At 39.1% G+C, this 27,589-nt stretch overlaps 2 protein-coding genes and 2 non-coding genes across 18 annotated transcripts in view; 3 read left to right on the top strand and 1 right to left on the bottom strand.

The window, feature by feature from the left end:
• Positions 1–6,786, top strand: part of Tsr1 (TSR1 ribosome maturation factor) — an 11,439-nt gene extending 4,653 nt beyond the window's left edge. The window contains exons 8-16 of one of the 2 annotated variants that reach the window (XM_046446949.2): positions 188–342; positions 908–1,107; positions 1,890–2,052; positions 2,888–2,998; positions 3,703–3,835; positions 5,577–5,690; positions 6,088–6,228; positions 6,337–6,411; positions 6,541–6,786. In XM_046446949.2, the coding sequence (XP_046302905.1) occupies positions 188–342; positions 908–1,107; positions 1,890–2,052; positions 2,888–2,998; positions 3,703–3,835; positions 5,577–5,690; positions 6,088–6,228; positions 6,337–6,411; positions 6,541–6,719 (1,271 nt within the window). In that variant the 3' untranslated portion in view covers positions 6,720–6,786. Of the gene's footprint in view, positions 1–187; positions 343–907; positions 1,108–1,889; positions 2,053–2,887; positions 2,999–3,702; positions 3,836–5,573; positions 5,691–6,087; positions 6,229–6,336; positions 6,412–6,540 lie in introns of both variants that reach the window. The other variant, XM_046446947.2, reaches the window with a different exon arrangement.
• Positions 1,123–27,589, bottom strand: Srr (serine racemase). Of its 14 annotated transcripts, XR_009226980.1 has the most exons (12): positions 27,410–27,589; positions 21,686–21,912; positions 14,462–14,633; positions 10,550–10,676; positions 10,266–10,369; positions 8,430–8,549; positions 8,254–8,328; positions 7,608–7,817; positions 7,202–7,309; positions 5,272–5,310; positions 4,779–4,882; positions 1,123–3,751 (listed from the first exon to the last, which is right to left on the bottom strand). XR_009226980.1 is itself a non-coding variant. In XM_046446958.2 (11 exons), exons 3-10 carry the CDS (start codon positions 14,627–14,629, stop codon positions 5,272–5,274), a joined length of 951 nt encoding a protein of 316 aa, XP_046302914.1. In that variant the 5' UTR covers positions 14,630–14,633; positions 21,686–21,912; positions 27,410–27,589; the 3' UTR covers positions 1,123–4,882. The 14 variants fall into 14 exon arrangements, 13 of the variants coding, with proteins under 13 accessions (XP_046302914.1, XP_058436070.1, XP_058436069.1 ...); XM_046446958.2 differs by having other exon boundaries at positions 1,123–4,882; XM_058580087.1 differs by lacking the exon at positions 5,272–5,310.
• Positions 3,113–3,207, top strand: LOC124094347 (small nucleolar RNA SNORD91 family). Its single transcript, XR_006852202.1, has one exon. It is a non-coding gene; the product is annotated as a small nucleolar RNA SNORD91 family (small nucleolar RNA).
• LOC124094349 (small nucleolar RNA SNORD91 family) lies at positions 3,958–4,052 on the top strand. The gene has a single exon (XR_006852203.1). It is a non-coding gene; the product is annotated as a small nucleolar RNA SNORD91 family (small nucleolar RNA).

The raw sequence follows: 27,589 nt of genomic DNA, 5'->3' as shown, positions 1-27,589 counted from the left end.
TATTGCCAGGTTTATTTAGCTTTGGAAGTATTGCTAATTGTGAGGGAGCTGAATTAAATTTTAAGTAATCTTTTCTACTCATGGTGTCTGCTAGTTTCCCATGTTGGCAGCAGTATCATCCTATATAGGTGAGACTATCCAGAGTGATAAGGGAATGGAGGTGTATAACTTGTTTGGATTTTTACAGATTATTTGAAGGAAGGTTCTAAGGTGGTAAAGAAGGTCCCCAAAGGAACGTCCAGTTACCAAGCTGAATGGATTTTGGATGAAGGTGGTGAAAGTGGAGGGGAAAGAGATGAAGATGATGACACAGAACAGGATTTTATGGAAGAGGAATCTCAGGTAGGGAAATTTGCCCTGGGGCCATTTTTGTATACAACTCCAAATAGGCAGAGTGCAATCCTGATCTTGAGGGGTGTGTATAGTAGTTTCTGGGAATGAAACTTGTTTTATATTTTAATCTTTTTAAAAAAATATTTTATTTTTTAGTTACAGTTGGACACAGTACCTCTATTTTATTTATTTATTTTTATGTGATGCTGAGGATCATATCCAGGGCCTCACATATACTAGGCGAGTGCTCTCCCGCTGAGCCACACACAACCCCAGCCCCTATTTTAATCTTTTATTAGCATTTATGTTAGTTGGGACTAGGTTCTAGTAAAATTATTTTTAGCTTAATGGCCTATGGGGTAGAGATGGGGGACTTTCTTTTGAAATAACTAATTCTTTTTGGGGGGGTACCAGGGATTGAGCTCAGGGGCACTCAACCACTGAGCCATATCCCAGCCCTATTTTGTATTTTATTGAGGCTGGCTGTGAACTTGTGATCCTCCTGCCTCAGCATCCCAAGCTGCTGGGATTATAGGCATGCATCCACACCCAGTTGTAATCCTTTATTTTATAGGATGAAAAAAGTGAAGAAGAGGAGGAGGAGGAGGAATGTGAAACTATGACTATAGGGGACTCTGTACGTGATGACCTTTATGATGAGAAAATGGATGAGGAGGCTGAGGAAAAAACGTTAGAGAAATATAAACAAGAAAGGATGGAAGAAATGTTTCCAGATGAAATGGACACCCCCCGTGATGTGGCTGCTAAAATTCGGTTAGTCCGCAAGTCTAAATTCAACAATAAGTTTTTATTTAAAAAATATATCTCAGAATTATGTCACTGTGATGCAAAAGAAGAAAAAGACATTGTTCCCTGTTCGTTAAGGGCCAACATTCTATGTGGGTAGTCAACACTCATGGGAAATAGTCGTATATAATAAAGTTTTAGACTATGGTACAACTAATGTTACAGGACTTTAATAAAGGAGAAATAACAAGGTTAATTAACAAATACTCTGTTGGAACTAATATGTACAGAATGTTTGGAGATTTTAGGGGAACTTTGGGAGGGCAACAAAAGTAAAAGCATGAAGCAATAGACAATAGTGCCTGCTCTGGAAGTGAGTTCACTAAAGCCAGAGAGTGTATGTTGGCTACTAGAGTGCTAAGACTATTACCAGAGATCTGTAAATACTTTATCCTTAGTGAGAAGTCTGGATATACTTCTGAAATAGTTGTTAAAAACTGAATTAAGGGGCTGGGGTTGTGTCTCAGTGGTAGAGTGCTCACCTAGCTAGGGCAAGGCCCTGAGTTCAATCCTCAGCACCATATAAAAATAAATTAGTAAAATAATGGTATTGTGTCCAAGTATAACTAAAAAATAAATACATTTTTAAAAAACTGTTTTAAAAATGTCGTCTTGGTTTAAGTTATTAGGTTATTTTGAGAGAGAGAGTGATTAGAGTTTTTAAAAATAGAGCCTTAGCTGTTATCAAAGTCATGTCTTATATAGCACCATATAGTCTGTTAATTTCTCTGAATTTTCCTATATTTTAGATTTCAGAAGTACAGAGGCCTTAAGAGCTTCCGGACATCTCCATGGGATCCTAAGGAAAATCTTCCTCGAGATTATGCTCGGATCTTTCAGTTTCAGAACTTTACCAATACTAGGAAAAGAATCTTTAAAGAGATTGAGGAAAAAGAGGACGAAGGAGCTGAGGTATCTGTCCATTGTCCACTCCATTATTTGCCTTTGGTGGGGAGAGGGTGGTACTGGGGATTGAATCAAGGGGTGCTTTATCCCTGAGCTATATCCCTAAACCTTTTTATTTTTTTTGAGACAGGGTCTTGTTAAGTAGTTCACTAAGTTGCTGAGGCTGGCCTCAAACATGTGATCCTCCTGTCTTAGCTTTCCTAGCCATTGGGATTATAGGCATGTGCTGCTATGCCTGACTATAATTTGCTTTTGATTGCCACCATGTTGCCTGCTTTACTCTTTCTTGGCATGAGCATGACTATTTAATGTAGTTTTATGCTGCCTATAGCTGAATTAGGGGAGCCATTGAGTCACTGATATCAGAGACATTAAATAAAAAAGTTGAATATGGGCCAGGTGTGGTGGTGTACATCTGTAATCCCAGCAGCTGGGGAGGCTGAGGCAGGAGGATCGCCAGTTCAAAGCCAGCCTCAGCAACTTATCGAGGGCCTAAGCAAATCCGCGAGGGCTTGTCTCTAACATAAAAAAAGGGCTAGGGATGTGGCTCAGTGGTTAAGTTTCCCTGGATTTAATTGCTGGTACCAAAAAAAAAGAAAATTCAATCTGGGTAGTAGAGGCATCTGTGAAAGGCAGAAGATAAGTGTAGGTTTTAGGTTAGTCTGAGAGACTTTGCACACATTTAGAGAAATATTTCTTGTTGTATTATATTTTGGTGCTGGGATTGAACTCAGGGCCTGGGACATCCTAAGCAAAAGCTCTACTACTGAACCACATTCCCAGTCCTGGAAAAATGTTTCTAAGGATAACCTTGTGGTTGTTTTCTGCTTCCTTTTGGCAGGTTGGCTGGTATGTCACACTTCATGTCTCTGAAGTCCCTTTTTCAGTAGTTGAATACTTCAGGAAAGGAGCCCCTTTGATTGCATTTTCTTTGCTACCTCATGAACAGAAGGTAAATTAGTGTCTTTTGGGAAATGGAGAGTTAAGAGACTTTTTTAACCCATTCATGACATTGTTCAATGGGATATGAGGATTTTACCTTTTGACTTTAGGACTCAGAAAACAATGGAGAAGTCAATGATGGTTTTACCCAAAATGTCTGAACCTGTCTGAAGCATCTCAGTGATGTAATCTTTGTGTGGTTCTGAGACTTCTCTAAGTATGTTTTTGAGGTCAGATTTTGAACAAAGGACTGGCAATCTTAAAAATGAAGTTTTATGTCAAAGTGCAAACTCTTCTCTAGGTAGCCATTAGTTGTCACTTTGGGGGTTATGTGATTGATAGCTCTTGACTTTTGGTTAGTGTGAGTACAGGTTGAGGAAGAGAAGTCTAATGAGTGATTTTGAAGGGATGTGGCAAGTAAATGACTTGAGGACCACTAGTATTTGTGGCATATGGTAAGCTTTTTAATATTAGATCTGGGAAGATAAGCTAGCATAGAAGGATGCATGAAAACTCTGGTCAAGCCTATCTTCAGTTCTAGTGCCAGTTGTTAATGGACATAAAGGATACACCTGTGTCCCATCATCTCTATAATTTGCTATGAATTAGCATTGTCAGTTCTATTGTGTGGCTGATGTTCATTTAGTTTGCTGCCTTTCAGGTTAGGCTGTTTTATTCCTAGACTATGAAGCTTTTTTTCTTATTGGTTCTCAGATGTCAGTGTTGAACATGGTGGTAAGCCGGAATCCTGGCAATACTGAACCTGTAAAGGCCAAAGAAGAGTTGATTTTCCACTGTGGATTCAGGCGTTTCCGAGCCTCACCTTTATTTTCTCAGCATACTGCAGGTTAGCAGTGGGAAAATTTCTGGGTTCTAGTCCATCTTACTGACTTCTAGGAATCCGTAACTTTTTGCTGATGGGCGCTGGGTGCAGAATAGCTAGTATTAGAGGTATTTTCAGTACTCTGGCTTAGGAGCCAATGATGTTCTTATTCAAAATGTCTGAACCTGTCTGAAACATCTCATTGATGTAACTTCTGTGTGCTGCTGAGGCTTCTCTGCCATGAGTATTTATTCTAGAATAGGATTTGAATCAGAGTTGGCAGCTTTATGAAAAGGGTGTGTCATGGCATGGAAATCTTGGTATCTGATATGCCAGTGTCAATGTGGGTGAAGGGATGGAGGCTGGGTGTAGCCTACAATTGGATAAAGAAGAAAAGTGTGGGTTTTGAGGTGTAAAGACCAGATGACAGAGTTTGGAGGATGGTGACCAGGAATCCTTTTGGTGGGAATAATCATTGTATTCCTACACTTCAGGACTAGCCAGGTGTATTGCCCACTAACCTGGGGGCTTATGAACATACCTTAACTGAGATTTCAGCAATGATAGGAGGAAGAGATGAATGCAGCCACTAATGTGCTCTGCATGGTTTTTATTTAGCCAACTGTGTTATCTAAAATAATTTCTTTCCCTTAAAATATTTTATCTTCCTTTAGTATTAAAATCAGATGTCAACAAACCATGGCCTTTGGGTCAAATGTGCCCCACTGCTTGTTTTTGTAAACAGACTTTTATTGGAACATGGTCATGCTTTAAAATAAATCTCCAAATGTATGATTTTTGTCTGCTTTTGTGTTAAAATGGCAGAGTTGAGTAGTTGGAACAGAAACTGTATGGCCACACACAAAAAAGCTTTTTTTTTTTTTGTACCAGGGATTGAACGCGGGCACTAACCTCTGAACCACATCCCCAGCCCTATTTTGTATTTTATTTAGAGACAGGGTCTTACTGAGTCATTTAGTGCTTTCGCCATTGCTGAGGCTGGCTTTGAACTTGAGATCCTCCTGCCTCAGCCTCCTGAGCCACTGGGAATACATGCATGCGCCACTGTGCCTGGGTTAAAAAAAAAAAAAAAGTTTGCCAGTCCCTGTGCAAGACTAAGAGCTGATGGATCTAGGAGTCTCAATAAAGCACTGATTCTCATATGAGGTAGGGGTGTTGAGCAGTAGAATTCACCTGGAGAACTTTTTTTTCTTAAAAGCTTTAGTAGGGCTTGGGCCTAGGGGTACTTTTATAACTGAGCTACATTCCCAGCCCTTTTAATTATTTTATTTTGAGACAGGGTCTCACTAATTGCCCACAGCCTTGAACTTGTCATCCTCCTGCCTCAGCTTCCCTAGTAGCTGTGATTACAGGTGTGTGAGACCATGCTAAGCTCTAAGATTTTGTCTTCAGTTAAAAAATCATGGGTAGGGGCTGGGATTGTGGCTTAGAGTGCTCACCTAGCACGGGCAGGACCTGGGTTTGATCCTCAGCACCACCTAAAAATAAAAGGCATTGTGTTGTGTCCATCTACACTTAAAAATAAATATTTAAAAAAAAAAAAAGAAAAATCATGGGTAGGACTGGGTTAAATATATCAATTGTGTTTACAGGAAAAATTTCTTGGGGTAAAGAAACATAAGCTGAGACTGTGAATATAATATAGCTCAGTTGCTAGAGTGCTTGCCTCACATGCTTTTCATAGGCCTCTGGATTACCTCAAAATGTTTCGGCTTTTCTTTTTTATCCTTTATTTTGGCAGCAGATAAACATAAACTTCAGAGATTCTTGACTGCTGATGCGGCCTTGGTGGTGACGGTATATGCACCAATTACTTTTCCTCCTGCATCTGTGCTGCTTTTCAAGCAGAAAAGCAACGGTAAGTTGAGTTCACAGAGGTGAACAGGCTTACAGGTCCTTAATAGGATTATCACTGTTCTCGATTCTGTGTTTTGATTTGGAAGGCAAATAGAGAAGATAGTGATATACCAGTCTTTCTCTCACAGTGAGTTGAAGCCACTGTGGGATGGTAAACTGGGTTTTATCTTGCTGTGTAGACCTTAGCTAATCACTAGGGGCTACTTAGAGTGCTATGTTTAGGGGACAGGCTTAGCAGGAATAGCATTTAGTGGTTTACTGTGGACCAGGATAGCATTGTGCTTTCCTACTGTAGTTTCTCCAAGAAAATATTGCATCGTTCTCTTAAGTGAACAGAGCAATAAAGGAAGGCTTTGGCCTGAAAACTCCTGAATAGTTGTTTTCCTTTTCTCCTTTAGGAATGCACAGCCTTGTTGCCACAGGCCATCTGTTGTCAGTGGATCCAGATAGAATGGTCATCAAGAGAGTTGTTCTGAGTGGTCATCCTTTCAAAATTTTCACTAAGATGGCAGTAGTACGTTATATGTTCTTTAATAGAGGTAGGTACAAAGGAAAAGGATGGGATCTGATTGCTTTTATGGTGTGAGGGTTGTGTTTACATTATGAGTAAATGTTTCATTTTGGTCTTTTGTATGCTCCATTCTAAGAGGATGTGCTATGGTTTAAACCAGTGGAACTGAGAACAAAGTGGGGCCGTAGAGGACACATCAGGGAGCCTTTAGGTAAGAAAATGTGGAATTTGGGATTTTATATAGATTTCCTCTATGCTATTAAATAGCTATTGTGTTGGAAGTTTACTACTTTAATTTTTTTTTTTTTAATTTGACCAATTTTGTTATATTTGTTTCTAGGTACCCATGGCCATATGAAATGCAGTTTTGATGGGAAGCTAAAATCTCAGGACACAGTACTGATGAATCTTTATAAACGAGTTTTCCCTAAATGGACTTACGATCCATATGTACCAGAACCAGTACCTTGGGTGAAAAGTGAGATTTCTTCAACAGTGCCTGAATTGGACATGGAGTAATGGATTCAATAGGATTCTGTCTTATTGTTAATAATTAGCACTATAAAGATGGGCCTACAGGTTGTGACTGAGCAGTTCGTAGTTTATACTTTAGTCCATCAGTATGCTGTCCTGTTTACAAAAGATCTTGGCTCAGTATGGAAGTTTTTCTACTTAGTCTAAGAAAATTATTAAATATACTGAAATATCTGTACTCCATTAGGACTTTGAAAACTTTACAAGAAGATGTTTTGGTGTTGGGGATCAAACTTGGGTCCTTGCACATACCAGGCAAGTGCTCTGCCACTGAGCTGCCCTGCCTGAGGGGAACATGAAAAACAAAAATTTCATGTATCTAGAGAGACACTGAAGCCCATCTCTTTGTTTTATATAAATTAAACAGAAACAGACTGATAAGGAGCTGGCCTTTCAGCGTGCTTCACCCAACTTAAGGAGGTTAAGTCTACATTTCCACCACTGAGAACAATACAAATGTTCTTTACTTCTGGAGAAACTGCTTGAAAATTCCGAGACAGCACAGCAGCCACTCCAACACCAGCTGTAGGTTCAATGAGTAGTTTCATCCTTTCCCAAACCAGTTGGGTTGCATACTGTTGGTATAGAAGTGAGTAAGGATTAGCAAAACAGGAGAAGGGGAAAGGTTTAATTCTATAGGCCAAATGAAGATATATGCCCAGTCTGAATTTTCTCGTTGCTAATGCATGTGTGTTTGCCAGTGGAGAACACAACTTTCATCTTATCTCTGCTTGCCTCAGAGGTTTGTCCTAATACAGCTTGGGTACCCTCCCATAGGTCATGAAATCACCCTGTGGTTACTCCGAGTAGGAGAAGGTTGTCTTGCTTAATTAAAGTTGTACTATTATAGGTTTTTTCCTCTTGGAGCCTTACCTTGATTTCATCCTCTGTGACAGTGAAGACATCATCCACAAGGTCCCTTATAATAGGCCAGGTGTTTAAGCCAATGCTGGATTTGACACCATCTGCTATAGTTTCTGGAGGATAAGGATTGGGGGTCAGCTCCCCTTTCAGTTTGGACTTGTAGCAATCATCTGCATTCAAGGGTTCAGCAGCATATACCTTCACGCTAGGTTTCAGAGCCTGGAAGAGGAATATTAGACATCTTACAACTAACTACAGCATTACCTACATGCTTAAAATAAAGTATGCAGAATAGGGGAAAAAGGGCATTTCTGGCTGTGTAAGAGTCTTCCTTTTGATGGATGTAATGAAAACATGACCTTCAAGCACTTTATAAATAAATTGTATGTCTAATACTGGGTTTTAGATGCCTGGATCACAATTGGTTTTGGTCATTTTGGGAAAGGTAGTACCTGGTGTGAATAATAATGGAGATGGATCCAGGGAAAGGACTGTAAGGTGCTTTTATGCTGTAAATTTGTCATACATGAAGAGGGTAGTAAGTCAGGGAAAGGCTTTCCATCTCTAGGAATGGCCATTTGGGGATAATGTTGAATTAGGTATCTAAAGTCCTTTTTGCCTAAGGCAGGAAGTCTTCCAGAAGGTGTCTTCTCACCTTAACAGTAATTGCTATTCCAGCAACCATTCCTCCTCCCCCTACAGGAACCACTAGTGCATCCACCAAGGGAACCTTTTGTAAAAACAAAGTACAAGTAGGCCAATTAATGAGCGGTTTTGTATGTCAAAACAGTGTCACCAGTAAAATATGAAGAAGTAACTAGGCTGTTTTACCTGACTCAGCACTTCTAAGGCAATTGTGCCTTGCCCAGCTATCACCGCAGGCTCCTGGTTGGGATGTACCATGATGCCTTCTGTTTCTTCCAAAATTTTTTTTGTAACCTTTTCTCTGGACTAAAAGAGTACATTAATTTAGCTTTCTAAGTTAGGCATTTAATAAAGTTCCCAAGAAGTTTCAGTCATTTTAATGCTATTGACTACTTACTTTTTCCCAGACTTTGTTTAGTCCCTGGGGATAAGTAAAGCGGTGAACAAAAATCCTGCCCTCAAGAAGTTATATCTTTAGGATAGGGGTGGGATATAAGTGAATATATGTATGTCTAAGTACTATGGAGAAAAACAAATTTTATCTTACAAAGACTGCTCAGGAAACATCTACGATAAAGTGACAAATTATACAAGTGCAGTAGATCTCTAGAATATTTTAAAGAGGTGGTAATAGGGTCAGAGAGTCCAAAATGGGTAGTGGTCTTTCTAAGGAAATGCTAAGAAGTTAGTGTGATTGGCATAAGATAAGATGACCCAAGAAAAACAGCAATGGAGTTGGGTGTGGTGGTATACACCTAATCCTAGCAACTCGGGAGGCTGAGGCAGGAGTATCATGAGTTCAAAGGCAGCCTCAGCAACAGTGAGGCACTAAAGCAACTCAGTGAAACTCTAAAATACAAAATAGGGTTGGGGATGTGGCTTAGGGGTGAGAGCCCTAAGTTCAATCCCTGGTACCCCTCCCACACCCTCCCCTCAACAAAATAGCAATGGGTCAGGTGCTGTGGCATGGCCTATAATTCTAGCCACTCTGGAGGCTGAGGCAGGAGGATTTCAAGTTTAAAGCTAGCCTCAGCTTTTTAGTGAAGCCCTAAGCAAATTAGTGAGACCCCCATCTCAAATGGGCTGGAGTCAATCCCTGGTTACCCCCTTACCCCCTCAGAACAAAGGGCTAGTTCATCTAGGCTGAAAATGATTATAAGAACTTTGGTTGGGGGTTTGTAGCTCAGAGTATATGCTTAGTGCTTAGCATGGGGCCAGGACCTGGATTCAATCTCCAGCCCCAAAATAAAAGCAAAATCTGATTTCCATTGTATGAAGTGGGAAACCATGGGAAGATTTGAGAAATTCTAAATAAATGGAAGTTCTGTTGTTCTTGCTACAGGAAGCAAGACTGGAAGCAGAGTCCAGTTAGGCTACTGAATGTAGGTAATGATCTGAATAAGGATGGTTAATGGAGGCTTGTTACTAGTTGGATTGTGAAAACACTTTGAAAGGACAGAATTGGATGTGGGGTGTAATAGTGTTGATTTCCTCTAGCAACTAAAAGGATAAATTGCCATTTACCAAGATGAAGACAAAGGGGAACAATTTGGGGAGTAAGATGAGGAGTTTTGTTTTAGATACAGTTACTTTATAGATGGGCTTGGTTTACTCCTAGTGATTTTGAAGGAGGAGGAGCAAAAGTTCCAGCCTCAGCAACATGGTGAGACTCTGTCTCAAAAATAAAGAAAGGGCTGGAAATGAGACTCAGTGGTAGAGTGCACTTGAATTCAATCCCTAGTATTGGGGAGGTAAGGTGGAGAAACAGTAACTTTTGAGATGTTTGAGTAGCTTTAAGATATTCAAGTGAGAAAGTTGGGTAGCTGTTGGGTATACAAGTCTGGAGGTATTGGAGTAGAGGTGAAAATTTAAAGTGATACAAATGAGTATAGATAGAGAAAAGTTTGGGTGTGCTAACAGAGGTGAAGAGGAAACAAGACTGAGAAGGAGCATCCAGTATAGTAGGAAGAGTGGTTGGTCAAATGAAGCTGTTTAGGTGGTGCTGAACACTGCTTTCTTTACCTCGTCGCTCGGTTCACTGTAAACTATAGAGGCTCCATAGGCTTGTATTGCCAGTTTTTTACAGTTGGGAGCTGTGTGGGGTACCACAATATAAGCAGGAATCCCTGGGAGAGGAAAAACATGTGAGCACAAGTCAGGAGAATTTTGGATAGAAACTTTTGTTCATTTTGCTTGTAATCAGAGACTCCTTTGGAAATTGACCCCATAGCTATCACCATTCTGAATGAAAATTAAGGACACTTTTCCACTCAATCTGATGACTACCTTGAGAAGTTATCAAGTACCTTCCAGTTTAGCAGCGTAAGTGAGAGCCTGGCCATGATTTCCACTGCTGTGAGTAACAACAGCTTTGGGCTTCCCTTCTAAGGTGGCAGGAATTAAGCCTCTGATGGCATTAAGTGCCCCACGAATCTGGAAAAGAGGGATGGTGAATTAATGTATGGTCATGCATCCCTTACTTGTTCCCTGATGGGAACAAGTTTGAGAAGTGCATTCTCAGGCAATTTCATTGTGCAAACATCATAGAGCCTACTATGTAACCTAGGAAGTGTGGTATACCCTATTGCTCCTAAGCTACAAACCTGTACAGCATATTACTGTACTAAACTGAATACTATAGGTAATTGTAACACAATGGTAAGTATTTGTGTACAGAAACAGGAAAGTACTGTAAAAATAATATAAAAGATAAAAATTGTAGCTGGGTATGGTGGTACAAGTCTGTAATTACAGCAACTCGAGAATGAGGAAAGAGGATCACAAATTTGAGGTCAATCTTAGTAATTTAGCAAGACCCTATCTCAACAAATGAAAAGGACTGGGGATATAGCTCAGTGATACAGTGCACCTGGGTTGAATCCCCAGGGCCCCCCTCCAAAAAAAAAAAATAAATAAATAAAAAATGATATATATACCTGTATAGGACAATATATAAGACCTTGTACACTACTGAAGAGTAAACACTCAAGCTACACTAAATTTATTAACAGTTTCTTTCTTTCTTTTTTTTTTTTTTTAAGTACTAGGGATAGAACCTAGCAGTACCCTTGTTTTATTTTGAGAAAGGTCTTGCTAAATTGCCTAAATTGGCATTAAACTTGGGATTCTTCTGCCTGAGCCTCCCCAGCAGCTATGATTACAGGCATATGCTATCATGCCTGACTTTAAAACGATATTTTTCTAAAATAATAAACTAACCCTAACAGTGTAATTATTTTTTTACTTAATTAGATTTGCTTAGCGTTTCAACTCTTATAATAATTCTTAGCTTAAAACATAGTGCATTTAGCTGTACAAAAATATTTTCTCTTGGGCTGGGGATGTGGCTCAAGCGGTAACACGCTCGCCTGGCATGCGCAGAGCACTGGGTTCGATCCTCAGCACCACATAAAATAAAGGTGTCCACCGAAAACTGAAAAAAAATATTAAAAATTCTCTCTCTCTAAAAAAATATTTTCTCTTTACATCCTTATTCTGTAAGCTTTTTTTTTTTTTTTTTTTTTGGTAGTGCTGGGACCAAACTTAGGGTCTCAAAAATAAATGCTTTATAGGGGTTGGGGTTGTGGCTTCGAGGTAGAGCACTTGCCTACTATGCTTGAGGCAGTGGGTTCAATCTTCAGCACCACATTTTAAAAAAAAAGTATTTTGTCAACCTACAACTAAAAAATAAATGTTTTTTAAAAATGCTGTATAGCTGAACTCCATCCTCCCAGCTCAACATGGTTCCCACCCCCCCCCCCCCCATGATTGAACTCTCAAAGGTTCTCTGCCATTGAGGTATATCCATAACCCATCCTTTTTTAAAAAAAAAAAACACAGAGGCACTCTACCACTGAACCACATCACTAACACTTTTTATTTTGAGACAGGGTCTCACAAGTTGCTTAGAACCTTAAATTGTAGAGATTAGCCTTGAATTTATTATCCTCCCAAATTTCTGGGATTACAAGCATGCACCATCCTGCAGGTTCCCCCAACTTTTTTTTTTTTTTTTTTAAGTAGAAACAGGACTGGAGACATAGTTTAGTGGTAGAGCATGTCCTGAGCATGCAGGAGGACCCAACACCACCAAAAACATAAGTAAAATAAAAGAGGTGTATACTCTAATACAATAATAAGTGTAGTATAGGGAGCTGGGGTTGTGGCCCAGCAGTAGAAGTGCTTGCCTAGCACATGTGAGGCACTGGGTTCCATCCTAGGCACCATATAAAAATAAAATAAAGGTTATTGTGTCCACCTACAACTAAAAAACAAATATTAAAAAAAAAGTATAGTAAATACATCAGTAAGCTGTTTCTTTTTAAGTATTACACACTGTATATAATTACATGTGCTAAGTCAGGTGTAGTGGTACACACCTGTAATTCCAGCTATTTCAGAGGCTGAGGCAGGAAGATGCCAAGTTTAAATCCAGCCTGGGCAAATTAGTGAGACCCTATCTCAATATTTTTGATACTGTCTCAGTATTTAAAAATAATAATAATAATAATAAAAAGGACTGAGGATGCCATGCCGCTCAGTGATAAAGCACCCATGGTGCTCAATCCCCAGTACAAAAACCAAAACCACCTCTTCAGTTAATAGGTACTATACCCCCTGAAAGGATCTTAAAGCTCACCTAATGATCAGAAGATTTTGGTAGTAAGTTAACACAAAGAAGCATATCTATGCATAGGGAAGGCATTGACATTTTGTAGAAAAAGATTTTATTATGGAGTGTTTGGCTAGATTTAGAACTTTTATATTCAAAAGGTATCAATCAGTGTGTTTATGTAGCAAGTTGACACAAAATGGATGCTTAAACCTGGGTTACATACACTTCATTTTGCCTGAAATAGTCCAGGTTGATGTCTATTTTTGTCGTTTTTTTTGTTTTGTTTTGTTTTATTTTTTGTTTTGTTGGTACTGGAGATTAAACCACAGAGCCACTCCTCAGCCCCTTTTTGTATTTTATTAAGAGACAAGGCTTCTCTGAGTTGCTGAGGCTGGCTTTGATCTTGCGATTTTCCTGTCTCAGCCTCCTGAGCCACTGGGATTACAGGTGTGCACCACCATGCCTGGCTGTTGTTTTTTAAAATTTTTTTTAGTTGTATTTGCACACAATATCTTTATTTTGTTTGTTTATTTTTATGTGGTGCTGAAGATAGAACTCGGGGCCTCGCATATATTAGGGAAGTGCTCTGCTGAGCCACAACCCCAGCCCTGGCTGGTTTTTTTTTTTTTTTTTTTTGGTACTGGGTATTGAACCCAGGGGCACTTAACCACTGAGCTACATCTCCAGACCTTTTTTGTATTTTTTATTTAAAGATAGGGTCTCACTGAATTGCTTAGGGCCTTGCTAAATTGCTGAGGCTGGCTTTGAACTTACGATCCTCCTCCCTGAGGCTCCAGAGCCACCACACCTGGCTGTCTTTTTCTAAAAAAGAAAAAGGATCTCACTGGACATGGTGGCAAATACCTGTAATCCCAGCTACTGGGGTAAGGGAGGGAGGCTGAGGCAAAAGGATTTTAAGTTCCAGGCCATCCTATGCAGACCTCAAAGAAAAAGAAAAAGGAAAAAAAAAAGTGTTTTGGACAAAGCTAAGAGGAGAGTACATGTCTATTAAATACAAGGCGTTCTGCATTCAATACCCAGTATGGGGGGGGAAGTGAGAGAAAAATGGGGTCTCACTGTGTTGCCCAGGCTGGCATTGAATTCCTGGGCTCAAATGATCTTCATGCTGAGATCCCAGTGTAGCTGAGACTACAGGTACATGTCACTGCATTGTCCTGGTTTTTTTCATTAGAAATTCTCCCTTTGTCCTATTTTAGACAATAAATAAATGATTATGTATAGTATAATTATCCAAATATCCCCCCATATGTGTATATAATCCTTTTATAAGGGATTTTTAGATTAAGTGGCTTATCAACACTATGATGCTAGGTAATCAGAACTTAAAATTTTTGCACCCTGTTATTTCAAATGTTATAAGTTATTTTTTTGGTATTGGGGATTGAACCCAGGGGCACTTCACCACTGAATGACATCCCCAGCCCCTTTTATTTTATATTTTGGATAGGGTCTCACTAAATCGTTGAGGCCAACCACAAACTTGTGATCCTCCTAAATCCCTGGATGGTCTGGAGAATCAAATAGATTTACACATAAGAGGATTTGAAAACATTCACAATACACTAACAAAAGAAACTTTTACCTTAAAAGATCCAGTTTTCTGGAAGACTTCACATTTGAAGAAAAGATTGCGTCCTGCTACTTGATTCAAAATAGAGCTTGTTAGCACTGGTGTGAGATGGATGTAATCTCGAATGTTGATGTGAGCTTTTTCAACATCAGCAAAGGAGATGCAGTAGTGAGCACACATGGTTCTGAAACCCAAGAATAAGCAAGAGGTCAAAACAAAGTCTGATAAAAATGTATTTGTTGAAGGCTTTGAAAATGCGTAATACAGAAGAGAAATGGGGATTGTGGTTCTATGTGGAACTGTCTCCATTCCTGGAATGCCAGAATTTCTGTGACTTGTAACGGAAATTAAGTTTTTTGGTGAAGCTTTATAGGAAACAAACTGATGTTACTTATGGAAGCTAAAGTCATTCCCTCACTCATACCATATATCTCTTGACACTGCCACTGGTCTGTATCTGATGAAAAGCATTTTGTGAAGCTGCTTGAATGAATTGGGTTCAAAATAAATATGCAATTTTTGCCTTTTGTTTAGTTTTGAAACAGGGTCTTGCTATGTTGCCCAGGCTAGTCTCTAACTCCTGGGCTCAAGGGATTCTCCTACTTCAGCTTACTGAGTACTAGGACTACTAGTGCATGCCACCATGCCTGACCTAAATTTTTATTTTAAAAAATCTTTTCTTTTTTTACTGGGCGTGTTGCATATCTGTAATCCCAGTAATTTGGGAGGCTGAGGCAGGAGGAGCGAAAGTTCAAAGCCAGCCTCAGCAACTTAGTGAGGTCCTAAGCAATTTAGCAAGATACTGACTCAAAAAATAAAAAGGGCTGGGGATGTGGCTGGGATAAGTGTCCCTCGGTTCAATCCCCACATCCCCAGCCCTTTTTATATTTTATTTAGAGACAGAGTCTCACTAAGTTGCTTAGAGCCTAAGTTGCTTAGGCTGGCTTTGAACTTAGGATCCTCCTGCCTCAGCCTCCCGAGCCTACAGGCATGCACCATAGTGTCTAGTGGAGCTGCAGAATTTCTCACCAGTTTTCCCTGTGCTTGTGCACTGCCCTTATGTTACAAGGGCAGGGTTCAAGGATGCTAGCCAAGGGGATGTCATTAAGGAATTGCAATTGTTCTGGGTGCTTCCTGCATTTCTACAGTTTATGGGCACTTCCTTTGATACTTAGTATCTCTCCCTTCACCCCCAGATTTCTCTCATTTTTCCCTCGAAACTTTTGATCCCTTAATTTTTTTTTTTTTTTTTAAGAACCCAGGGGTGCTTTACCACTGAGCAATATCTCCAGCCCTTTATTTTAGGGACAGGGTTTTGCTACATTGCTTAGGGTCTTGCTAAATTGCTGAGGCTGGCTTCAAACTTGAGATCCTCTTGCTTCAGCCTTCTGAGTCACTGGGATTACAGACATGTGCCACTGCTCCTGACTGATCCCTTAATCTCAGTCTTATATGGCTGCTTCAGGCTGGCCGATCAAAAGTCTCCTCCTAATGAGGATAGCATTTATATTTTCTTATTGGTCAATAGCATTTTTAACTGAGAAATCCTGTTTATGTACTCCCTAAATTTTTCTACTGTTATTTTTCTTTCCTATGAGTTAATGGGACACTTTCAAAAAATTAAGTATTTTACTGATACAGATGTACTTTTAATTTATTGCTTATCTTTTAACTGTTCCTATATGTAGCATTATATAGACAAACTTAGGTGTTCCAATCTTTTTCTCTGAGGCTTTTTAATTTTCTTCCCCATTTAAGAAAAAAATGTATATATGCTATCCTCATTAGTATTCAGTAGTGCAAATAAATGTGATCATAAGATTCAATTTTCATTAATTAGATTATGGAACTGGAAAGAAAACGTGATAAATTTCAATAGCAAAGATAGTTTAGCAAAATTGGTGCTTTCACATGTACTTGATGGAAGTATAAATTGGTACAGCTTTTTGAGGCTGACAAGTTGACAGTGATCTGTCAAAATTGAAAATGTGCATACTTTGGTCTATCTACAAAAATACTCATAAATATACATAAATGCAAAATTATAAGAATATTATTGCACTATTATTTATAATAGCAGAAAGCAGAAAAGTATAAAGTGTCTATCAATAAGAAAATGAATAACAAATAATGGGATATGTGCATATTTTGAGTAGTGTGAAAATCCCTAAAAGCATGTGATAGTCCTGCACAAACAGAAATGTATACCTTATATGGTGTATCTCCAATTCTACAGAAAGTAATTATATGTAGATGTGCTAATATACATTATTTCTATGTTAAAATAAAAAAAAAACTCTCCTCTTGGCTGATTCACTGAGACTGAGAGATTGGTCTCAGTTGAATACTTGCAAACAATATTATGAATATCTGTATCTTATCAAGAGACATATTTGTGCCCAGCCCCACTTTTTTTTTCCCTCTCTCTGAGATGGTGCCTTACTATGTTGACCAGGCTGGTTCCAACTCCTAGACTCAAGTGAGTCTTCCACCTCAACCTCCTGAATGCTGGGACAACAGGTGCATGCCACCACACCCAGCTACATTAAAATGACTTCATTATATTCCTTTCACAAAAATACCATACTTTAGCTAGGTGAGGCGGCTTATGCCTGTAATCCCAGAAGTTTGGATGGCTGAGGCAGGACTGCAAATTCAAGGGTAGCTTGGGCAATTTAGTGAGACTCTCTCTCAAAAAAATAAAAAAAAAGGCTGGGATGTAGCTCAGTGGTAAAGCATCCCTGGGTTCAATCCCCAGTGCTGGAAAACAAAAAACACCATAATTTAACTTTTACGTAACTCTTATTTGAATGTTTAGAGATGTTTCTGTACTTCAATACATCTTTAGAGTAGATTTCACTAAATAGCTTTCTGCATCAAAAGGCCTGCACAAATTTAATTCACTTGAAGTGCAGCAGGTAGTGTGTCAGTCTTATAAGACACTTGATACTTAACTGCCAAACTGATATCCAGAAGGGCTGTACAGCACATTAATTTATACTTCCGACAGCAGTTAAGAATGTCCATGTTCCTTCATCCTTGCTATATCATTTTATCTGTCAATTTAAATGTCTAGTAGTTTTAATTTACATTAATTTCTGTGAATGAACATTTTTCTGTATATTTACTGGCAAGTTGTTCTTTAGTAAATCCTTTAAAAAAATTTTTTTTGGTAGGTGTAGATGGATAGAACTCCTTTACTTTTTAAAAAATAATTTTTGTTGTAGATGGATACAATGCCTTTATTTATATGTAGTGTTGAGGATTGAACCCAGTGCCTCACATGTGCTAGGCAATTACCACTAAGCTGTAACCCTAGCCCCCTTTATTTATTTATATGTGGTGCTAAGGATTGAACCCAGTGCCTCACACATGCTAGGCAAGTGCTCTGTCACTAATCTACAGTCCCAGCCTAGTCAAATCTTTTTATTTTTTGTGATAGTGGAGATTGAACCTGCAGGTACTCTACCATTTTAGCTACATCCCTAGCCCTTTTTTTGGGGGGAAGGAGCAGGTACCAGGGGTTGAACTAAGGGCATTCAATCACTGAGCCACATCCCTAGCCATATTTTGTATTTTATTAGAGACAGGGTCTCACTGAGTTGCTTAGGGCTTCTCTAAATTGCTGAGGCTGGCTTTGAACTCAAGAGCTGCTAGGATTACAGGTGTGCGCAAATGCGCAGGGACTCCTAAACCACCCCCCCTTTTTAAAGTATTTTTTTTAGTTGTAGATGGACACAATATTTATTTTTATGTGGTGCTGAGAATTGAACTCAGTGCCTCACATGTGCTAGGCAAGCACTCTACCACTGAGCTATAACCCTATCCCCCAGCCCTTTTTATTTTGAGAAAGAGTCTTCTTAAATTGCCCAGGTTGGCTTCAAATTTACAACTCTCCTATCTCAGCCTCCTGATTTAACTGAGATTACAAGTGTACCTGGCTCTCTTCTGTCAACTTTAATTTTTTTTTTTTAGAGAATTTTAATATTTATTTTTTAGTTTTCGGCGGACACAACATCTTTATTTGTACGTGGTGCTGAGGTGCTTTAGATTTCTCAAGAGTTTTCATAGTTACATGTCTTGTATGTATCTGATTAAATTTATTCCTAAGTACAATGTAATTTTGTTGCTTTTGAGGTATTTTTCCCATTAGATTTCAAAATTACTTGCTGATGATTACATACTAATAACTTTTGTACATTTATTACATAATAGGCCACTTGACTAGATTACCTCGTTAGACTGAGTTTTGTAGTTGATACCTCCTCATCCTTATATATATTTTTCTTCTTCCTAGCTTCAGATGTGGTTTAACATAGTTGGTCATACAATACTTTTAAGACATGGTTATAGCTGAGCACAGTGGACCATACCTGTAATCCCAGTGACTTGAGAGGCTTGAGGATTACAGGTTCCAGGCCAGCCTCAACAAATAGTAAAGCCCTTTGCAACTTAGCCACACCCTATTTCAAAGTTAAAAATAAACAAGACTGGGCTTGTGGGTTGGTGGTGGCACATACCTGTAATCTTAGCTACTAATGAGGATGAGACAGGAGGACGGATAAGTTTGAGGTTAGCCTTGGCAACTTAGTGAGACCCTGACTCAAAAAAAAAAAAAAGATTGCACTTTAGCTTTCAGATCTCACTTTTCTTTTCTTTTTTTTTTTTTTCAGATCTCACTTTTCTAAGCTGACTTCATTCTTAGCTTTCACAGGGATCCAGGAGCTCTTAGCTGCTGAAGGGCTGGGGATGCAGCTTAGTGGTAGAGTGCTTGCCCAGCATGTGAGATCCCTGGGTTCAATCCCCAGTACCACAAAACAAAAAACATACAACCCTCCCCAGACCCTAAAAACAAACAATTAAAAAAGAAGAGTATTTCTTCCTATTGAGTCTTGGGATTCAAAGTGGACCATCTTGAGTCACCAACTGACAGGCCAATAACGATGGCTTTAGGTAAATAATGTGCAGCTGTTTCCTTCCCCATTGTTTGGTGGTTGTTTTTGGGTACCAGGGATTGGACCCAGGGGAGCTTTATCACTGAGCCACATACCTAGCCTCCCCCCACTTTTTAAATGTATTTTTAGTTATACATGGGCACAATATCTTTATTATTTTTACGTGGTGCTGAGGATGGAACCCAGTGCCTCACATATGAGAGGCAAGCACTGTGTCACTGAGCCACAACCCCAGCTCCACCCCCACCCCCAGCCCTTTTAATTTATTTATTTTGTGGCAGGGTCTGGGCAAATTGCTAAACTGCTGAGGCTGGTGTTGAACTTGGAATCCTCCTGTCTTAGCCTTCTGAGCTGCTGGGATTATAGGTATAAACCACTGTGCCCAGCCCCAACCCTTTAAAAAATATTGTTTGTTTTATTTTAACCAGGGTCTTGTTAAGTTGTCCAGATGGCCTTGAATTTATGATCCTCTTGCCTGCACCTCCCACATAGCTGGGATTACATGTACAGTTTAATCAACCCAGAAATAATAAAATTTTGTGACAAAACAATTGACCTTAAATTTTCAAATTTATTAGTATAAAGTTTCAAAACAGCCACTAATCTCTGAGTTTTTTTAATATTTTATTTTTTAGTTGTAGATGGGCACAATATCTTTATTTTTATGTGGTGCTGAGGATCGAACCCAGGGCCTCGCACGTGCTAGGTGAGTGCTCTACCGCTGAGCCACAACCCCAGCTCATTCATTTTTTTTAATCAATAAATATTTAGTACCCTCTATATATTAGCTATTATTTGGTCTGGAGATAGTGTTAGAAAAATAGGCTTGTTCCTGCCCTCATGAAGCTTACTATCCTTGTGGCAGATGTATAATAAATAATGTAAAAAATAAATATGATAGGTGTGCACCACCAAGCCCAGTTAGTTTTAGAAAACTAACTGGCTATGTTATGGTGAATAAAAAGGAAGGGGACAAGAGTTGAATCAGGGAGTCCAATGAAGGGGTATTTTGGTTCTCTATATGAAGGATAAAGGGGGCCTAGATGGCTAAAGTGTAAAAACAAAAAACCCCCAAGATACTGGAAACAAACCCAATTAAAATGGCTAAAGAACTTCAATAAAAATTTTTCCAAGGAGAATTTACAAATGGCCAATAAGCAAATGAAAAAGTGCTCAGAATCACTAATCGTCAGGTAAAGGCAAATTAAAACCACAATAAGGTTACTACCTCACACCCATTAGGATGGGAGGCTCCTGTAAAAAAGTAAACAGCCTGGCACACAGTGGTACAATTCTGTGATTAAGAGTTTAAGGTCATCCTCAGTAACTTACAAATAACTCAAAGTAAAAAGAACTGGGGTTTTGGCTCATTGGTAAATGGCTTCTAAGTTCAACCCCCAATACCACAAAAAGTAAAATAAAAAATAAAAAGACAAACCCAGAACCCAATCCTAGATGTAGACCCAAAAGAATCAAAAGCAGGGTCTCAGATATTTATACACCCATGTTCGTAACCAAAAGGTGGAAGCAACAGTTGCTAAACGCTGACAAAAGACTAAACATAATGTGGTATATATACACAATGGAATATTATTATTTTTTAAATATTTTTTTTAGTTGTTGATGGACCTTTATTTGCTGAGAATCAAACCCAGGGCCTCACACATGCTAGGCAAGCACTCCACCACTGAGCTACAATCCTAGCCCACAATGGAATATTATTTGGCCTTAAAAGGAAGAAATTTTGATATCTGCTATTAACATGGATGAATGTTGAGGACATTAGACTAAGTGAAATGAGCCAATCACAAAAAGACAACTGCTACATGATTCCACTTATATGAGGTACCAAAAGAAGTCAAATTTGTAGACGGAAGGAAGGGTGGTTGCCAGGGGTTGGGGGTTGGGAAAATGAGGAGAGGTTTAATGGGTACAGTATTTTGGAGACTGGTTGCACAATAATCGGAATGTATTTAAGTAAAGAACTATATACTTAAAAGTTGTCAAAATTATAAATTTTGTGTTTTTTCACTACTTTTAATTAAACGGTACTGTGGAAAAATAAAAAGACTTTGGAGTTTGAATTAGTTGGGTCTCTTAGTTGCAAATGATAGAACCCCAATTTGACCTAGTTTAGACTAAAGATGAGGTTGTCAAGATTTACTGGCTCACTGAATCCAAGAAAAGTTGAGCAAACCATGGAAGCAGACAGGCATATATAAAGCTTCAGGAGTAACTGGAACCAGGGACTTAATGGCTTCTAGGACTCTCTGATTCTCACCTCTGCTGCTTTTTGCATGTTGGCTTCTTTTTCACTGCAGACCAGCTGGTTCCATATGGTAGGACACTTGGCTGCTGACAGCTCCTGTGTTTTACATTTTATGGCTTCCACACTGGAGAGGGATTTTCTTTCTCAGTTTCAGTTCAAAAAATTCTGGGTAAGGACTTTGACTGGTCCATCTTGGTCCACAATCAGTGGCCAAGGGTGTGAGGTCGTTTAAGACAATACTATGCAATAGTCAGAAATATTTATAGAAACATGAAAAAGAAACATAATGAAATCCATAACACAATATCAATTATGTACATTTAAAACACTTACATACATACAACATTTTATATTATTCAAAGATACATGTATATTTAAAGACACATATTAAAACACATTAGAATTACTACCTAAGAGAGAAGGGATGGAACATTTGTGGGAATTGGAATGAAGAGCAAAAGATGAAATGAGAAAGCACCTGTTGATGATAGTGAGGTTGTGGCTCAGTGGTAGAGTACTCGCCTCATCCGTGCGAGACCCTGGGTTCCGTGCGAGACCCTGGGTTCGATCCTCAGCACCACATAAAAAAAATAAATAAATAAACAAGTGAAATAAAGGTTCAACTACAACTAAAAAAATAAATATTAAAAAAAAAAAAAAGAGTATGACTGTCTCAAATCTATGCATCCCTGGGAAAAGATCAGTAAAAGAAGAAGTGATGGGAGAAAGAAAGAAGAACAATGAGAAAGACAAAAAAGGAAAAAAAAAGTTTGAGTGGAAGTAAAGGGGAGTTTTCAAGAGAAAAGGGGAGAAGCTGGGGAGATGATTCCATATATGATCATTATAGACATAGAAGAGACATATACTGCTTGTGGACCAAATGAGGGAGATAGAGGTGTCAAGAATAACTCTAGGATTTTGACTTTGATGGTAATATATTAATGAGATTTAATACTGGTGAAGAAACAAGTATTTGAGAGGAAAACCAGAGATTCAATGAGCTAAATTTCAGTTCCTCATAAGCCATTTAAGATGTCCTTTCTTTCTTTTTTGTCAAAAATGTGTCCACTTTAGTGTCTATTTCTGAAGAATGAGTTCTTCAATTTATTAAAAAAATTTTTTTTTGTAGTAAATGGACAGCAAGCCTTTATTTTGTTTATTTTTATGCGGTGCTGAGGATTGAACCCAGTGCCTCACGCATGCTTGGCAAGCGCTCTGCCCCTGACCTACAGCCCCAGCCCGAGTTTTTCATTTATTATCAAGAACTGTTTTTTTGTTATGATTACCAGCCTGAGGACAATGAATCCCCTCAGAATGTATAGGTTCAACAAAGTCTTTTTGTTGTTGTTGTTTTTTGGAATCAGGGATTGAACACAGGGGTGCTTAACAACTGAGCCACATCCCCAGCCCTTTTTTTATTTTGAGACAGGTTTCTCTAAGTGGCTTAGGACCTCACTAAATTCCTGAGGCTGGCTTTGAACTAGCAATCCTCTTGGGCTGCTGGGATTACAGGTATGTGTCAGGAAGCCCAGCTATTGTCATTTCTTTATATTAATTCAGAAGTGCTATCTGTCAAGTAACATTTTTTTCAATATAAAAATACTGTTTTTTTCTTATCAATTTCTGATTTTATCTTTATGCTTTTCCTCATATTTTCCTTTATTATCTTTTTTTACATTTGTTGAATGCTTACCTAATTAATTTCATTTTTTAAATACTAAAAGGATTTAAGGATACATATTTTCCTGATTACTGTTTTAATGATATATCATGGATTCTATCTGGCAATATATATTTTTTTATCTTAATTTCTAGAGAATCCATTACTTTTTTTTCCCAGTGCTGGGGATGGAACCCAGGGCAACATGTTAGGCAAGTGCTGTATCATTGGGTAATATCCCCAACTCTTTGTTTTGTTTTCTTTTTTCTTTTATTTATTTTATTTTTATGTGGTGCTGAGGATCAAACCCTGGGCCTCGAGCGTGCTGTTCTACTGCTGAGCCACAACCCTAGACCTGTTTGTTTTCTTTTTTGACCCATGACTTATGAAATTATAAGTAGCTACTGGTGGTACTAGCCTGTAATCACAGCAACTCAGGAGGATGAGGCATGAGGATTGCAAGTTTGAGGTCAGTCTCAGCAACTTTGCAAGACCCTATCTCAAAAATAAAAAACAGGTGGGTGTGGTGGTACATGTCTAAGCCCAGTGGCTCGGGAGCTGAGGCAGGAGGATCTTGGGTTCTTCAAAGCCAGACTCAGCAATGGCAAGGCGCTTAGCAACTCATGGACCTTGTCTCTAAATGAAATACAAAATAGGGCTGGAGATGTGGCTCAGTGGTCAAGTGCCCCTGAGTTCAATCCCTAGTACCCCCGCCCCCCCCCCCAAGAAAACCAAATAAATAAATATATTAAAAAATTTAAAAAGGGCTGGGGAAGTATCTCAGTGGCAAAGTGCCAAAGTGCCTCTGTGTTCAATCCCCAGTAAAAAAAAAAAAAAAAAAGGGGAAAAAATTACAAGTGGTTAGAATTTTTTTTTTTTTTTTTTGGTGGTGCTGGTGGTCGAACCCAGGGCCTTGTGCATGAGAGGCAAGCACTCTACCAACTGAGCTGTATTCCCAGCCCAAGTGGTTAGAATTTTTTGTTTAATTTTGGTTATTTATTTCTAATTTTATTACTTTGTACTCAGCAAATGTGACTTGTATTTATTTATTTTTGAAAACTGAACTCCTCACTCCTCCATTATCCAAATTCATCTTTTTTTTTCCCCCAGTTAACCACATATTATGTGACCAAATCCCTATTTTAAGAATTCAGAGTTTTAGAATATAGCTCAGTGGTAGAGGGCTTGCCTATATCAGGGAAGTCCTGAGTCTAATCCCTGGCACTGCGAAAGAAAATACAAAAATTAAAACATTACAGCAGTATACAGAGCCTTCACTCTCTACCATCAAATCCCCTCTTCCACAAAGGCAACTACTTGGAAATGTTGGTACGCATTTTTCCACGCCTCTTTGACATATTCATGTAGAAATTTACAAATACAACAGATGATTTTGTGGCACACAGAATCAACTGTATATATAACGTGTGTGTGTGTGTGTGTGTGTGTGTGTGTGTTACTCCCCAGGGATGCTCTATCACTGAGCTACATCAAAGCCCAATTTTTTTTTTATTTATTTTTGAGACAGGGTCTCACTAAGTTGCTGAATCTGGTATCAGACTTGTGATCCTCCTGCCTTAGCTTCTCCAGTAGCTGGGATTACAGGCATAGATGTGTGCCACCAAGCCCAGCTGAAAACAACTTTTTAAAGGAAAAGCAACTAACAGTACATCTTTTTTTTTTTTTTTAAACAATACATCTCAAAGACTGTTCCATGTCAGTACATGGAAAACTCAGAAGTTTTCAATTAAACATATTTGTCTTTTGTTTTTACCTATTTCATGAATTCTTTAAATCTGAAAGTTCAAAAAATCCCCATCAATTGAGTAGATTTTCTTTCACTGACTATTATTGCTCTGCCTCAATTATTGCCTTTTGGAACTCATATTTAGTTTTTTGGACCCATTTTCTAGGTTTTCTATCTTCTCATAGTTGTATTTATTTATTTATTATTTATTTGTATTGGGGATCGAACAGGGGTGCTCTATCACTGAGCTACATCCCCAACCCATTTATTCTATTTTTTATTTTGAGACAGAGTCTAAATTGTTCAGGTTGGCCTTGAACTTTTGATCTTTCCACCTTAGCCTCTCTAGTCACTAGGATTACAGGCAGGTGCAACCATACTGGATTCAGTTATATATATATATTATCTCTTTTTTTTTCTTTAAAGGTTTATTCATTTTTTTTTAAAGAGAGAGAATTTTAATATTTATTTTCTAGTTTTTGGCGGACACAACATCTTTGTTTGTATGTGGTGCTGAGGATCAAACCCTGGCTGCACGCATGCCAGGCGAGTGCGCTACTGCTTGAGCCACATCCCCAGCCCCTATATATATTATCTTTACTTTCTTGAGTTCTGGTAAATTTTCTTGAGTTTTTTTAAAATATTTTTTTTAGTTATACATGGACACAATATTTTGTTTATTTATTTTTATGTAGTGTTAAGGATGGAACCCAGTGTGTCACATGTGCCAAGGCAAGTGCTCTGCCACTGGGCCACAACCTGGGCCCCATTGAGTTGGTTTTGTTAAGCAAACATTTGCTAATTTCTTTTGCTGGCAGGGAATCCAGCCAGCTGAAATCCAGGCAGATTTCATGGCTTGTCTGCCAGTAAAAACTTTTGGCATATCCAACCTGCAGTTCAGTAACACTGTTGCATTAAATTCGTCATCTTGTTTGTCCTAATAAAGGTTTCTTGTTTCAAATTATTTTTCTTTCTTTCTTTCTTTCTTTCTTTTTTTTTTAAATGATGGGGGCTAGGGATGTAGCTCAGTGGTAAAGCACTCACCTCCAAAGTTGTTGGGATTACATGCAAGTGCCACCAAGGCCAGCTGAACTGTTGAACCTTATCACATATTTATTGACTTTCTTCTTAGGCTTCACATTTTGATGGTGAAGTGTCTGTCACACAATAGGAATTTAATGAGTTCTGTCAGGTTGTTCAAATCTTTTAGGCTCAGACTATGGAATAATTGGTAACTTATTCTTTTGAGAGTTTAGGGTCCAATGGACTGTGTGGGAACAAGAAGGAGCAACTTGTGGAGGTAAGCAGCCTTGGAGGAGGGAGTTCCCTACACAACAACAGGTTCATGGTCAAAAGGTTAGTACCAGTCTTCTGGTCTAGTTAAATTTTAAAGATGGAAAAACAACAACAAAATCAACCTGGGATCTAAAGAAGTGATTTTTTTCTTCCCAAGAATCCCTAGCGACATAGAAATTCCCAAATCGAATTTTGGGAGTTTTAATACCTCCACGTTTACTATCTTCCACATAACTACTCCTCTCCGCAAGAGCCAACTATGTGTGGATATCTATATACATACGCATGCAACCACACACACACACATGTATGTATTAAAGTAAGGATGGTGGGCTGGGGGATATAGCTTAGTTGGTAGAGTGCTTGCTTGCCTTGCATGCACAAGGCCTAGGTTCAATCCCCGGTACCCCCCCCCCCCCCAATATATAAATAAATAAAGTAAGGATGTTTGGGATGTAGTTTTGGCATAAAGAAAAAGGCTGATATCCAGTAGCAACAGTTATCACACCCTAGACAATTTACTTCTTCAGTTGTCTGGGATTCAGTTTCCTTATGTTAAAAATGGGCAAAATCATTACTATTCTTATCTTTTTTTTTTTTTTTCCTTTCTGGTACTAGGGATTGAATTCAGTGGCACTCGACCCACTGAGCCACATCCCCAGCCCTCTTTTGAATTTTATTTAGAGACAGAGTCTCACTGAATTGTTTAGCGCCTCGCTATTCTTGAGGCTGGCTTTGAACTCGCCATCCTCCTGCTTCAGCCTCCCAAGCTGCTGGGATTACAGGCGTGCGCCACCGCCCCGGCAACTGCTCTTATCTTTAAGGCCCCCAAACAAATGCGTGGGGTACAGTCCAGGCCTGTGACGGGAGACTCTGGACTAAGATGATTGGAGAAGGCCGAATTGTGGGGTATCTCCGACCACCCGAGCCCCAGACCAGCACCAATGTCCTCAGTGGCCACCACAGCAGCACTGGCAGCCACCGCCGCGAACGCCAACCTGGCCTGCCGAAGCCAGGCCACGCCACTCCTCACCTCACCGCCGCAGAGCCTTCACCTCCAGCCTCAGCACACCTTCCCCCGACTACACCTCTGCGCACGCGCAGCGCCCGCCTCTCTAGCTCTGGCTTGTTTTAAGGCACTGCCCCTTTCGAACGCGCGTCCAGCGCTTTTCCTCCCAGTGCGGCCACCGTCGTTAAGGAGGACAGGCGGGAG

This window comes from Marmota monax, unplaced genomic scaffold (assembly GCF_021218885.2).
Source record: "Marmota monax isolate L192 unplaced genomic scaffold, Marmota_monax_Labrador192_F-V1.1 WCK01_AAM20220418_F8-fsc00138, whole genome shotgun sequence".
Taxonomy (NCBI): domain Eukaryota; kingdom Metazoa; phylum Chordata; class Mammalia; order Rodentia; family Sciuridae; genus Marmota; species Marmota monax.
The sequence above is the reverse complement of the archived record's forward strand: the minus strand, read 5'-3'. Positions and strand labels throughout refer to the sequence as shown.

What these genes read in the sequence shown, in the direction of transcription:
- Srr (XM_058580083.1), bottom strand. Translation starts at nt 14,629, where the DNA reads ATGTGTGCTCACTACTGCATCTCCTTTGCTGATGTTGAAAAAGCTCAC. An exon ending in AGAAAACTGGATCTTTTAAG is followed by an intron (nt 10,677 to 14,461) that starts GTAAAAGTTTCT and finishes CCTCTTTTCCAG; the next exon opens with ATTCGTGGGGCACTTAATGC. An exon ending in GAATAGCAATTACTGTTAAG is followed by an intron (nt 7,818 to 8,253) that starts GTGAGAAGACAC and finishes TTCCTCTTCCAG; the next exon opens with GCTCTGAAACCTAGCGTGAA.